At 47.7% G+C, this 13,578-nt stretch overlaps 3 protein-coding genes across 5 annotated transcripts; 2 read left to right on the forward strand and 1 right to left on the reverse strand.

Moving 5' to 3' along the window:
- Nucleotides 1–84: 84 nt before the first annotated feature.
- On the forward strand, nt 85–3,364 carry LIPT1 (lipoyltransferase 1). Its single transcript, XM_032955607.2, has 2 exons — nt 85–835; nt 1,281–3,364. Exons 1-2 carry the CDS (start codon nt 675–677, stop codon nt 2,431–2,433), a joined length of 1,314 nt encoding a protein of 437 aa, XP_032811498.2. The 5' UTR covers nt 85–674; the 3' UTR covers nt 2,434–3,364.
- MITD1 (microtubule interacting and trafficking domain containing 1) lies at nt 3,012–8,787 on the reverse strand. Of its 2 annotated transcripts, XM_076067402.1 has the most exons (8): nt 8,131–8,787; nt 7,112–7,213; nt 6,520–6,656; nt 5,381–5,440; nt 4,931–5,017; nt 4,694–4,809; nt 4,517–4,577; nt 3,012–3,471 (listed from the first exon to the last, which is right to left on the reverse strand). In XM_076067402.1, exons 1-8 carry the CDS (start codon nt 8,273–8,275, stop codon nt 3,376–3,378), a joined length of 804 nt encoding a protein of 267 aa, XP_075923517.1. In that variant the 5' UTR covers nt 8,276–8,787; the 3' UTR covers nt 3,012–3,375. The 2 variants fall into 2 exon arrangements, with proteins under 2 accessions (XP_075923517.1, XP_032811499.1); XM_032955608.2 differs by lacking the exon at nt 5,381–5,440 and having other exon boundaries at nt 8,131–8,780.
- A 180-nt stretch (nt 8,788–8,967) lies between these two features.
- MRPL30 (mitochondrial ribosomal protein L30) lies at nt 8,968–13,525 on the forward strand. Of its 2 annotated transcripts, none has more exons than XM_032955602.2 (5): nt 8,968–9,199; nt 10,922–11,029; nt 11,997–12,143; nt 12,448–12,518; nt 13,227–13,525. In XM_032955602.2, the coding sequence occupies exons 1-5, from the start codon at nt 9,134–9,136 to the stop codon at nt 13,390–13,392; spliced, it is 558 nt and encodes a 185-aa protein (XP_032811493.1). In that variant the 5' UTR covers nt 8,968–9,133; the 3' UTR covers nt 13,393–13,525. The 2 variants fall into 2 exon arrangements, with proteins under 2 accessions (XP_032811493.1, XP_075923518.1); XM_076067403.1 differs by lacking the exon at nt 8,968–9,199 and adding an exon at nt 9,400–9,535.
- Nucleotides 13,526–13,578: the final 53 nt, after the last annotated feature.

The raw sequence follows: 13,578 nt of genomic DNA on the forward strand, positions 1-13,578 counted from the left end.
CCCGCATCCACCGCCCCCCCTGCTTCGCGCTGCCGAATCGCCCCGCCCCTCGAACTCTGACCCCGCGTGACGTCACGGGGGCGGACGCTTGAGGCTGAAACCCCCTTCCCCGGTGTGGTCAACTACCGCCCGGGTCACCCCGCTACTCACCCTGATACTCACCCCGCTACTCACCCTGATACTCACCCCGCTACTCACCCTGATACTCACCCCGCTACTCACCCCGCTACTCACCCCGCTGCTCAACCCGATACTCACCCCGCCGCTCACCCTGATACTCACCCTGATACTCACCCCGATACTCACCCCGCAGCTCACCCCGATACTCACCCCGCTACTCACCCCGATACTCACCCCGCTGCTCACCCCGATTCTCACCCCGCTGCTCACCCCGCTACTCACCCCGCTACTCACACCGCTGCTCACCCTGATACTCACCCCGCTGCTCACCCTGATACCCTGATAACCCCGCTGCTCACCCTGATACCCTGATACCCCGCTGCTCACCCCGCTACTCACCCCGCTGCTCACCCTGATACCCACCCTGATACTCACCCCGCTACTCACCCCGCTGGTCACCCCGATACCCACCCTGATACTCACCCTGATACCCCGCTGCTCACCCCGCTACTCACCCTGATACTCACCCTGATACCCACCCCGTACTCACCCCGATGCTGGCGTCGCTGGCCGCGTGTGTCCGGGGTGGCGTGCGCTCTCGCGGGCTGCTCCTGCTGCGCTCCCGCGTGTCCCTCGCGGACTGTTCCGGCCTTGGGACGGAGACGCGGGGAGTCCGCGCCTCCACGGATGGGACCCCGAGTCCCAACGCGTCCAGGTACGGGCACTGGAGGCACCAACCCCCGTGCGCCTCCAGACGCGGGACCCTGAAACCCGCGTGTAGCATTCGGGGCCGTGGCTCTCCATCCCCTTGCATTCAGGGTCGGGCCCCGTGACCTCTGCCCGGCCACCGCTACAAGTCGATGGGCAAGTCACTTGTAGTGGGTTGAAGACTTCTGACGGGTTTGGAAGAGTAAACCAAATACCCGCCAGAGCTCCCTCTCATAGAGGCCCTTCTACCAGCAGTGGTGTGAACACGAAATTACATTTGTCTGTGACCTCTGTGCCCGCAGAGCCCCCAGTATTTAGACAACCATGCCTCCTGAGCTGGGACTCCGAGTCCCTACTCTACCACAGCCGTGCACTCGAACCCCTGTGCCTCCAGACCCATGCACTGTCACTCATGTCCCCATGATTTTGACCTCTGCTCCTGACTTCCCCAGGGCTGGCTACTGTGACACCCACGCCTCGAGAGGAGGGAGCCCGAAGTCTCCTGCGTCTAAGGCGAGAACCCCAGCCCCTCGCTCCTCCAGCGCGGAGTCGCTGCTCGGGGCCCCGGGCAGCTTCGCCATCCTACGCTCGACGTCCACCGACGTCTTCACCAACCTGGCCCTGGAGGACTGGCTCTACGAGCACGGCGGCTTCGGGGCGGGCGGCGGTGCGCTGCTAGTGTGGTGGAACGAGCGCGCCGTGGTGCTGGGCCGCCACCAGAACCCGTGGCGGGAGAGCGACGTGCCGTGGCTGCGGCAGCAGGGAATTGCTGTGGCGCGTCGGCGGAGCGGCGGCGGCACAGTCTACCACGACCTTGGCAACGTGAACTTCTCCTTCTTCAGCTCGAGGGCCGGCTACGACCGCAAGCACAACCTCGGCCTCATCACGGACGCCGTGGCCACGCTGCGGCCGCGCCTCGACGTGCGCGCTACGGAGCGCTTCGACTTGGTGATGGAGGCCAACTTGAAGGTGTCGGGCACGGCGGCCAAGCTGGGCCGCGACACGGCCTACCACCACTGCACGCTGCTCGTGGAAGCCGATCGGGCGCTCATGTCGCGCGCCCTGCGCAGCGGCCACGCCGCGGGGCTGCGCACCAACGCCACTCCCAGCGTGCCGGCCCCCGTGGCCAATCTGCGGGAGCGTGACCGGACCCTAACCTGTAACCTTCTGGCCGGCGCGGTGGCAGCGCAGTTTGCGAGGTCGCACGGCCGCCCGGGCCACGGGCAGGCTGCCACTGTGGACCCAACAGATGTCAAGGCCTACCCAGGAATCGAACACATGAGAGAGGAGCTCAGCAGCTGGGAGTGGGTGTACGGACGCACACCGCCCTTCAGTTACGAGCACAGCTTCGCCTCTGACCCCTGCCGAGGCGGTCAGCACGGGGAGTTCACAGTCAGGTTGGAGGTGAAGAATGGGCGCATCGAGCGATGTGAGGTGAAGGTGCCAGACCCGTGGCTACCAATGGACGTGGCCTCCACGCTGGCCCAGGTGCTGGTGGGCACGCGATTCTGGCCCGAAAATGTGGAACTGGCACTTCGGGAGGTGCGAACCCAGGGTCAAGGCCCATGGGGACGGATCTGCGACTGCATCATGTCCATAGTTTGATGCTCATGCCATGTACATGAGTACATGAACTGCAGCCTCATTGTCAGTGCACTGCTGGTTGAGAGCCGACACATGCCACGCACTTCTTTACTCTGCCCACAACCTAGCCCTGCAGTCTCGAACACCTGCTGTGGGTGGTGATCACTCCAGGCTTAACGTTGCTTTAGCTGTCCAAGGTCTCATGAGATCAGGCAAGAGGGTGGTTACATAGTTTTACATTGTAATCCGAAAGAGCTCGAATTTTGTATATTTACACCTTTGCTCCATGTCCTGAGCTGACACTTTAATAAGTCACGCTCTTGGGACGTCGTATAAAAGCCATGCCTTATGATACGTCATGCCACTATCATGAGTGTTACTGTGGTGTTCTTGAAGGTCCCTTTAAAAGTATTTTTTTGCTCAATCATGAACCTTCACTTTGATGTCATGCAGCTTGGAGCACCCGAGCTGTGTGTTTACAAGGGATGTTTGATTTTTTTTAGCTGTGTCCTCATACAAGTTATCTTCAGTTTTTGTAAATTGTTTGTTAATGACTGTGCATCAATATGATGTTGAGGATAAGGAACTGAACTACAGGGCAGTGTTGTAATCTTTATTTTAATATTAACATTTGTAATGTGCCTTAAAATCTCCCATGGAACCCAGAAAAGAAACTGGAACAATATAAATTTAAACTTTCAAGTGCCATATCAAAATCCCAAGCTTATAAAATATTACTATACATAGTATACACATAACAGGCGTATTTAACAAAACATGTTGCACAATATGTCATCAGCCACTGTAAATCGTCGTCACACTCAAGCGTGTCTCCTTGTCAGACTCCGGTCCTTTGTGCAATCTCGGCGTATGTTCCGCCTTTATGAACAGTTTTGAATGTTTCTGTACACCGTATTTGTTTTCATTAAGACATTGTCTTTGTGAAAACTTGGATGCGTGGTCTCAGCCCTCCTTGGTGTGCTTCCTGTGAAAGATGTCCACCGTGGTCTCGTGGCAAGGCCGCAAGTCGTAGTCTGCGTAGCCGATGCTGAAACGGCCCTAGAAGCAACCACAAGTGCAGGCATCAGAAACTGCACCTTCAAGTCTGAGGAGGGTGGAGTTACTCAACTTGGCTGCATAACACAATACAATTGATCAGATCATTCTGACTTCCTGGATTTATATTCTCACTTCCTAGATCTTGTCCCGATGGTGTTCGACATAGCTTCAAACGAAATATGGATTGCAATTGCTCAATTTGGTGGTAAAAATATTTCCCCGACTTACCCGTGAGCTGAAACGATAATAATTGGCTCGTTAAACACTTATACAGGTGGAAATTTATTTTTGGCTTTGTCGGGTGGTGGAAAGTCTTCACAACACACATTTGGTCAGATCATTACATGGCTTAACACAAAAATATCAAATTTTGATTTAAAGCTTTCGTGACTGCAGTAATTCATATTCTTAGCTCTTTCGGTAAAGTCACGTTGAAGGGAAACAATAAAATAATAAAATATATATGTTTTATATGTATTTTATTGTTTCCCTTCAACGTGACTTTACCGAAAGAGCTAAGAATACAAAAATATCAATACAATTTAATTCGGAGTTGGCTTTAAAATTCTGCTTGATAACATTTGGTCCGGAAAGGCAAAAGGCTGATAAACTATACCATATTTTGTATGTTGAGACAAAGTTCTGCCGATACAGCATATTAATTTACCCATAATGCTCCATAGGAGCAAATGCGTTTTAAGACAATTTGTATTTATGTAGCATTTAAATGCGACCACATCTTCAGATGCTGTACTAAAACCAGTCATATTTGTTTAATTTCAATTCATCTGGGTGCAGATAGGGCTTTAGTTCTTACTATGTTGAATTGCTGGTAGACTGGAGTAGGCACGGGATTAGTAGCCACAGCCATTAAGAGGTATACTGGATGTGGTGGTGCAGGGTGTGGAAATATTTCACAGGTTACTGATGTGGACAAACCTGGCTTAAATTAAGCCCTGGGTATAGATGCTAAAATCCTCAAGTGAAAGAGTACATGACTGACAATAATGAAAAAAACGATATAGAAAATAAACACTAAACTTACCGCGGGCTTCTTAAAATAATCCAGACCTCGTCCAATCTTGATTATCCAGCCATTATTAAACCTGAATGACAAGTGGTAATTGCAATGAGCGCATCGAGTAAACAATGTCAATCAAGAGACACTCACGGATATAGAATTAATAGGCTACTTGTGTTGCTGCACTGAAGCATGGAAAACCTGATTTCCCGGTCGTGCAGCGTGTCTGAGTAGGAGATGTTGAGTGCGATGTTGTGGCCTTGAAGACTCTGCCTCAGTTCCAGGAGTGCACCCTCCTGTAGTCCATTGCTCCCAGTCTGAGTGTGTTTTGATTCAAGGTATAACATGAAAATAACTTGTTTTTTTTTAATGACAAGACAAAACTATTACAATTCTACAACACCCAGCTGTGAAGTAGTGAGTTAATGGGTGAGTCACCTCGTCTTGTGAAGTAAGGAGGTTGACCTTTTTCACTTTACACGGTCCTTGGATCAGCATCTCGCAAAACCGGAGGAGGTTGTAAAGCTGCAAATGAAACCACAAACATCTTAACTCGTCACAGTCTCCATGGATCGCTTGTTTCTCAATTGACTTTTTATTTTTTTTCACTCTGCTACAAAGCGTCTTGAGATTGATTCAAAAAATGTTTTACATCTCAACACGAATTCCATGAAAAATCCAAAATCATGTTTTGGCTAGGAAAACTCTAGTGACAAGAAACCAGGAAGACAGCAAATGAGGTACATACGCAATTTGAAAAATAGGATACAACAGGGAGTATCTCATGCCAAGTTCTTGAGAAAATGTTCAAGGACAGAGCTGAACAAGGACGGCCATCAATGCCGATGTCTTTTAGAAAGGACATGACACGGAGGGAGAAATAGTTACCTTCAAAACTAGATACACCAATCTTGATTTGAAGCTTTCGTGACTGCAGGAATCCATACTCTGTGGTTCTTTCGGTAAATTCACATAGATAGAAAAAAAAAGAACACGACGTTTCGGTCGCAACACAAAGCGTCTGTCATCAGGTAAGAAAGAGATCAGCAGATCATTCTCACCTGATGAAGGATGCTTGTGTTGCGACCGAAACGTCATGTTCTTTTTTTCTATCTACGTGATTTTACCGAACGAACCAGAGAGTATAGATACACCATTTGTATTGTGGGATTATGTTCAAAAGTGACTGCAAGGTTGCCTGATTTTGTAAAATTTTGCTTATCCCTGCCTGTTTGAGGGAATAATTGTATTCAGATTTGCTGTGTCATCAGCTTGTAAGCAGGACTTAGCCAAGGACTTTTTATTTAATGACCTAATTTATCCCATGATTTCCCATGTCCGTAAAGAAAGAAGAGAGCGCCTTATTGTATATAACTCGAAATAATCATGAGGATCATTGTGAAAAATATAAATTACAAAATAGATCACCAGATAACATGTCTAGTTCATATGTCTCCACGTAAAAACATTCTTAAACAACCCAAACTGCACAGCCTTCTGGGAGTGCATAATTGATTTAAGACAAGCAAACTTTGGACTGGTTTCGACACAATGTCTCAGCAGAGGTAGGCTTACTTGAATCAATGCTGGTGAACTGCCAGATGTTACAGGCAAGGACCATCTCTTAACGATATTGTATGATATTCTTGGTTCTTTCGGTAAAGTCACGTAGAAGGGAAACAATAAAATAATAAAAATATAAAAAATCAAATTCTCACGTTTCGACTGCAAAACAAGCAATCGTCATCAGGTGTGAAAACCACAGCAAGAAAATTTGAAAAAAGTGGCGTTTTTTTAACTTTAGCACCACAGAGAGCGATTTGACAGTTTGTTCAGATGGACGAGTCCATCTATGTTCGGAAAAGAGGAGGGGGGGAGACGAAAATGATGGATATTGTATGAGTTGCTGTCAATTGGGTCCTAGAGTTGGTGAGTTGCTGCCCTAACGGTGCTGCCACACGGCTACACGGCAGATCAAAATACCATGCCGTCTCGGTTACACAATCAAGGTGTGCGAGGTGTCAGACCTGATGGATGTGACGGATGTAAGGATCCTCCACCCACACCTCGCTCACAGTCTCGTCCAGGTACGGTCCAAACAGCTTCACGTAGCTGAATCCCGTAGCGTTATCAGCGATTCGCAACTGCTCGTGATACTTGCCACCTTGCAAGTGCGCACACACGTGATGCACATCGGGTAAAGGGGTTTTCACAGCATTGAGGATTAACCATGCTGGCGAAAGAAATATATTTGCGCGTGCGAGTTTAATTATGAGCTGCTCCTCACTTGTGAGTGACTCAGTCTCTCACGCGACCGCAAACATGTCGGCAAGTAAAACAATTACTTTAAGAAGCAATCAAAACAGACGGCACACTCTACATCTCCACCCACATTCTAAGTAGGTAAACAAATACATATTGTAGCCTATTTACACGTTTTGTATTATCTATGTTTAATTTTATCGAGGCCATTCTGCCCCCCACCCCGTCCCGAATTACACCAGATAATGAAGAGTTGATTATCCTGAAAATGTTTACTAATTCCCTTTTATGCCATACTCTTCCGGCAAGGCTACATTCTCACGTGCAGATAAGGAATTCAGGCCTCCTACTACCCACTTTCTTTCTGGATGTTCACTTGCTGCTTGATTTTCTCAGCCCTCTCCATGTAGACTTCAATCTTTTGGCGATAGTGGCTCTTCTTTGCATCTTCCTTTATGGCTGTAAAAAAAAAACAAATACAGCACGTTTATATTCTTGGTTCTTTCGGTAAAGTCACGTTGAAGGGAAACAATAAAATAATAATATATATAAAACAATAAAATTCTCACGACGTTTCGACTGCAACACAAGCAATCATCATCAGGTGTGAAAACCAAAGCAAGAATATTTGAAATGCGGTTTGCATTTATTTATTTATAAACGTTAGCACCACGGATAGCGATTTGACAGTTTGTTATATATATTTGATTATTTTATTGTTTCCCTTCAACGTGACTTTACCGAAAGAACCAAGAATATGAATCACTGCAGTCACGAAAGCTTTAAATCAAAATAGCACGTTTAGTTATTTACAAGGTAATATTGCGTAAAAGCTTTGATTATATTACAACACAGCCATACGGCTGTGTTGTAATATTGTAATCCAGAATATCTGGAGAGACTAAGACCTCAAAGTTGGTAGCCATACGTTGCATAGATGTAATACAATTGCTTGCTTTTTCTTCCGCCGATTCAATTAGAATCCTGCACGGTATCCATGCCCCCCACTCCTGCGAGGTTTTAGGGAGGCCAACCACACCAGGTATTGTTCCATTACCTGTGCAACCGCTGTTCCACAGTGCGTCTGCAAACCCTGACGTGTGCACACCTTTGGAGAAAGGCGACGTTTCGGGCAATAGCCCTTCTTCATAGCATGCGTTATTATATACATATTTTTTCCTTTTAATGCCACAGTGTTATTGACGAGTGTGTCGGAGGTTGTTTTTGTTGTGTGCACCACTGCCAACGCAGCAGCAGCATCACCAAATAATTTGCGCACAGAACAACGTTCGCGATGGCAGCTGATGTCCGTGGCTCCACCGCTCGGCGTGCCGCGGTGGGGGGGGATTAGTGGTGGTGCCGTCTGTGCCCCGTACCCTTGAGGATGTCGATGAGAAGCTGGATGCCCTCTTGGTAGCAAACGAGCGCCTCCGGCAGGCGGGACTCACGGTCCAGGTCCACGGCGCGACTCAGCACCGACACGGCCGCCGCCTCCATCCCGGCCAGACGGAGGTCGGCCATGCTGGCTCCCTGCTCTTTGACCGGTCCCTCTGCGCACCCAGAATACCTCCACTACACCGTCTTACTACCCGGCTCCTCCTCACCTCAACTCACCCTCCGCCTCACTCGTCTCCAAGTCCCTCCTCACACGACTTTCTCTCCCTTCTCTCCCGCCTCCTCTTCACCGGATCACCTCTTCACCCTCGTCACCTGTTCCCTCCTAACCTTGATTCCCTTCTCACCAAACTCCCTCCTCGCCTAAGACCCTCTTCTCCATTAACCTGAGACACTCGCATCCTCACCTGACACCATCTCTTCATGCACCTCAGACCATCTCCTCACTCCAGCCCCCCTCTCCTCTCACCTCTCCACTCACCTCAACCCCCCTCTCCTTTCACCTCTCCTTTCACCTCTCCACTCACCTCGGCCCCCCTTTCACTCACCTCAACTCCCCTCTCCTCTTCATTCACCTCTCCACTCAGCTCGGTCCTCTTTCCACTTTCACTCACCTCAACCCCCCTCTCCTCTCACCTCGGCCCCCCTCTCCTCGGCCCCCCTCTCCTCTCAGCTCTCCACTCACCTCAACCCCCCTCTCCTCTCTGCTCTCCACTCACCTCAACCCCGCTCTCTTCTCACCTCTCCACTCACCTCAACCCTCTCCTCCTCACCCGCCACTGTGAACCCGCGCGTCTCAGCGCCGCTTCCGCGTTCCTCCTCGTCACGTGCTCCCCCCACGTGACTTCTGTTAGCCAAGATGGCGGCGCCCGTGTTGTAGTCACGCGACGTCCTCTTAGAGGGTGAAAAAAATCAAACCCGTAAACAAATCGCAAGCGATTAAAGCGTAAACAAATCAACAAGGTAAAGAAAACCGCACGCACCATGATCGGCGCGTGCGCCAGGACGCAATGGGCGACCGTTCAGCACAGTTTGGCGGCGGCTGCGACGGTGAGTGTCAACCATTGTCACCGGGCCGCGTCTCGGTGAGGGGGGGGGAGTTCTGTCTTGCGCTGCGCTTTTGTCAATCCACTCCGCGTCGCTCATGGGCGTTGTTTTGCGCATACTTCATGCTGGTCAGTGTTGGTGAACGGGCGGCTTTCCTGGCTGTTTGAGATGGTCGCTGTAAAAAAATATATATGGAGATTCGACGATTTGCTGTAACGGTACGGTTACTGTCTTCACCTGGCGAGCCAGGGTTATGGTACCTCGATGCCCACGGGAAGAGAGTTTCAAAAGATTCGCGTGATCCACCAAGCCTCGTCTACACACTGCTGGATTACAGGCGTACGCCGCCACCACCACATTACATCAATGCCGTGTTACAGGCAAATAACCTCTCTTAAAGATATGGGTTCTCGCCGGACCTAGAATTGTAATATACATTATCTGCATAGGTTGACCAGAGAATGTAGCAGTACAGTGTACGAGCAGGGTAGAGTACTGCGCTATGAAACTGTTCATAAATCCTGAATTGAAGGGACTTTATATCAGAAGTTTATGTCAGGGTTCGTATTGGGGAATGCGGTGGCAGGGGGTGCTTCGCTTGAGGTCGGAAGGTCGACAATTCAAACAGCCCGGTCGATGTCACCTTTCCGTTCAACCAGGGGTCGACAACCTGTGACCCCGGAACCGCATGCGGCTCTTTGAGGACTGTTTTCGTGACGTTGTTTATTCAGCGCCCCGTCTCGTATTCACCACGTGCAATGCGGCTCTTGTTCTTATTTTGATTGCCGACCCCCTGCGTTAAACGATCACCACTATTAGATTACAACAGTGGTCATACTCTTTGAGTCATCAGGTGAGACAATTACGGTAATTGTCTCACCTGATGACGATCGCTTGTGTTACGATCGAAACGTAGTGATCTGTTATTTTCTACCTACGTGACTTTACCGAAAGAACCAAAGAGTATGGATTCCTGCAGTCACGAAAGCTTCAAATCAAGATTACAACAGTGGTCGTCTATGAATGTACTGGCTCATGCCATGGTAACGTGGAATTTACAGCACCGGCACGGAGTCGTCAATGGAGAAGACCATCACTCTACAATTGATCGGGCCCGGATACACTGATCTAAATTACCTTTTTATATCAGGATTTAAATGCATGGTTTTATTTCAGGACCCGTATATGTACCAACGCTACAGGGTCCATAGAGGTTTAGGTTTTAATTGAACTCATGGGGCTGCCTGCAGTGACCGTCTGTAGTTCAAGATGTCCTAGCTGCCAATGTCACATTCCATATTGTTTGAAAAGTGTATCAATGTCTCGGTCAGTCCCGAGTACCATCTTGTATTAGATCTGACCCCTAGGTGGCACTGCAATGCTTGCCTTGGGAGCTTGTACGAGCGACGCGCAATTCCATCATTCCCACCAGTAATTGTGAATGTGGACTGTACTACTATGAAAGTTCGTACTAACTACAAGGCCTTCCATCCTATAGACTAAGTAAATTTTCTCATTATCGTCGCTCACTTCCACGTGAGCTCCTGCCCTCCCACATTTGCCACACTCACAGCTGGTTGCTCACCAGAATCACCATTTGTGACATTTGGGAGAAAAGAAAAATTCTGAAAGTTACATTGTGAACATTCATATACCTGAAGGACAGAAAACAACTTGTATTGTTATCCCAAAACACTTCATTAACGTGATACTTTTGCTTGGCAGATGACACAGAGAATGCTTTTGGGTCGAAATTGGGCACTCTGCCAGTTTGCGAGGACCAGCATTGTGGCGATTTACAAAAAGAATGCTCAGGAAGGCTCCAAAAGGAAGGTAATGATGCATTTTTTTTCGTTTCAGATTCAGTGTGATCCGCTTACTGGTGTTTTTATTTTAACTGCTGTTTTGCAAAACCAGGAAGGGCCACAACATTGAGTATGTGCCCGAGTTGCTTTTGTGTGAACATTGCAGGTTGTGCTGTATCATCTTGTAATATATTATCCACTTTAAAGTAGAGCACGAAATCACGTACGTTACCCATACCATTGCTACAAATACAACGTCGAAGATCATCACATAGTGTCATTGGCAGCACACTTAAGCAGTTTCCCCTCCCTCTTCCAGACACCTGGGCTCCAAGGTCCGCTCTTGAAATATCTCACCGTCCGGTTTGTGGTCTGGGTGCCATGCCAATCGCGGTCTAAATCAATTGCCCGTCTTCATTTTGAACAATTGCCCCACCCACAAGTTACTTTTCCTGATAAGATCTACAACAGTCGCTTTCTATTCTCAACGTTTAATTGTGTAACCTTGCCTGCCAATATATTCCTAACATCCTCCACATGAACGTGTATTAATTCGCCAGAAGCTATTCGTTTCCTTCTTCGGTTCCATCTGTTTGTTCCATACAATGATGTACGTTGCTCCAGCCTCAGACCCATTTTAACAATATGTTTACCCCAGTTATTATAAAGTGGGTTATGGAGGCACTAGTTGATGACATTCGTTTGAGAATTTTAAAAAAAGTTTTGACTGCCACATAGCAAAACATGTCTGTAGCACGGCACATGGGAAAGTATAGCGTCCCCGGTTTGGGTAAGAGAACCCTTCTAGGAATCTTAGGAGCTCTGATGTCTGCGGGCCGTTTTGTAACAAGGTGATGCACCATTCTGCACGTGTTCAGAATCGACATTGCCTTCTCTGACATGACACTGATAACAATAGTAAAAACTGCAAAATACTAAATGAACCCCTAAACAACTCTGGACTTCATTTCTCACGATGCCCTGGGGGTGAACAGAGCAAGGAGGAATACGCTAAGGAGCATAACATATACGGAGGAGACCCTGAGCAGCCACACAAGCTGCACATCGTGAGACGCATCCGCAGCATTTACCGCCGGCCCTACTGGGAGAAATTGGCCATCAAGAACCTGGGCCTGACCAAGGTATTGAGAGTTGGTCGGCAGGGAATGGTGTCATGATTGTTTAGCAGTTAAAATGCATTGAAAACGGTTTTTTTTCCCCACACCATTTTGTCTCAATGTTATGTACATTTGTTGGCTTGAACATGCTCAAAAGTAAAACATTTTAACATCTGGCATGTTGTTACTCATTAGATATACCTTTTAAAAACTATGAACACGTTGCTAAGGAAGACATGCAGACATAGCAGTTTGTTGCACTAAAGCAAAAACAGGAATGCTATGTTTACAACAAACTTCAGAAGACTGTTTTTTCATGTTTATGCAGCGGGACCCTGTGATACACAAGAACATAGAATCTGTTAATGCTCAACTTACTATGGTCAAGCATCTCATAAAGTAAGTTTTATTAGCAGCACGTTCATTACATATTGCCTTTGCAAAAGACTGACAGTTTGTGCTTATTTTCCTAGGTTTAAAGCATGTGTGCATGAGCTGTCAGTCCATCACGTGGGGGGGGGGGGCACTACAACTCTTGTAAACATTTTCCAAATGTGCACAAAACTGAAGCCTATAGTTTTGCAATTACGGACTTGGTCTTAATCCACGTGGGCAACGTTTGGGAAACTATTGCCTCTGTATTCTTCACCAGCGATGGTCACAGCAACGTTTCCCCATTGTACTTTAATTATAATTCAAGCACCAAGTGGGAACTGGGACTCCCACACCCTCTTCATTTTAAAAAGGTGTACACCATAAGTCCCTGTACAAGGGGGATCTGGGCACGAGTGTGATGAAGTGAGATGGTGTGGAGAGTTGTGATGGGCAACTATGGGTCAGTCATTTCAGACAGATTAATTTAGTCTGCAGAATCAGTCACCCATGGTGAATGTGTCACTGATGGCAGTTTCCAGAAACAATTGCTGTTTACAGTGCCCCAGTGGATCCATTTAACGCCTGACAAATTGATTAGAGTTACCACATTGGAGACAAACCAGTGCAAATATGAATATTTGGTTGGCAAAGGATTTGTGCGATTTTTGCCAACTTGTTTTCCATGGTATATTTTACTGTCGTGACAATGTGGCTTATTCACCCCTCCTGCAGGGTCCAGCCATTGAAATTGCCACAAGGACTGCCAACAGAAGAGGAATTTGCCCACTCTTACATCAACTCCAAAGGGGAACTGATCATACAAAAGAGGCTCTTCCCAGTGGAACAAAAACAGATTGAAGCAAAGTCTGACAGTTGCACAATCAATACAAATGTATAGAACTGGTGAGGGTCTTTATTAGACATCCAGCAGCCTGTGTATGTGCTTTTGTTTACCTTCATTAGTAAACTATCATTTGTTCGTGATGCATTCTTGTTATTTAAAATAAAGGATGCAGCATTGTACGTCTGTACATGAGGAATTTGTTCATCATTTCCGTGAAGTGCAGTTTTTTTAGATATTAAA

The sequence above is a fragment of the Petromyzon marinus genome, chromosome 16 (genome assembly GCF_048934315.1).
Source record: "Petromyzon marinus isolate PM22_M1 ecotype Great Lakes invasive population chromosome 16, UKy_Petmar_22M1.pri1.0, whole genome shotgun sequence".
Classification (NCBI taxonomy): Eukaryota; Metazoa; Chordata; class Hyperoartia; order Petromyzontiformes; family Petromyzontidae; genus Petromyzon; species Petromyzon marinus.

What these genes read in the sequence shown, in the direction of transcription:
- MRPL30 (XM_076067403.1), top strand. Translation starts at nt 9,461, where the DNA reads ATGCCCACGGGAAGAGAGTTTCAAAAGATTCGCGTGATCCACCAAGCC. An exon ending in CACACTGCTGGATTACAGGC is followed by an intron (nt 9,536 to 10,921) that starts GTACGCCGCCAC and finishes TTTGCTTGGCAG; the next exon opens with ATGACACAGAGAATGCTTTT. An exon ending in AGAACCTGGGCCTGACCAAG is followed by an intron (nt 12,144 to 12,447) that starts GTATTGAGAGTT and finishes ATGTTTATGCAG; the next exon opens with CGGGACCCTGTGATACACAA.
- MITD1 (XM_076067402.1), bottom strand. Translation starts at nt 8,275, where the DNA reads ATGGCCGACCTCCGTCTGGCCGGGATGGAGGCGGCGGCCGTGTCGGTG. An exon ending in TCTCATCGACATCCTCAAGG is followed by an intron (nt 7,214 to 8,130) that starts GTACGGGGCACA and finishes TTTTTTTTACAG; the next exon opens with CCATAAAGGAAGATGCAAAG. An exon ending in ACATCCGTCACATCCATCAG is followed by an intron (nt 5,441 to 6,519) that starts GTCTGACACCTC and finishes AAAGAACCACAG; the next exon opens with AGTATGGATTCCTGCAGTCA.
- LIPT1 (XM_032955607.2), top strand. Translation starts at nt 675, where the DNA reads ATGCTGGCGTCGCTGGCCGCGTGTGTCCGGGGTGGCGTGCGCTCTCGC. An exon ending in CCGAGTCCCAACGCGTCCAG is followed by an intron (nt 836 to 1,280) that starts GTACGGGCACTG and finishes TGACTTCCCCAG; the next exon opens with GGCTGGCTACTGTGACACCC.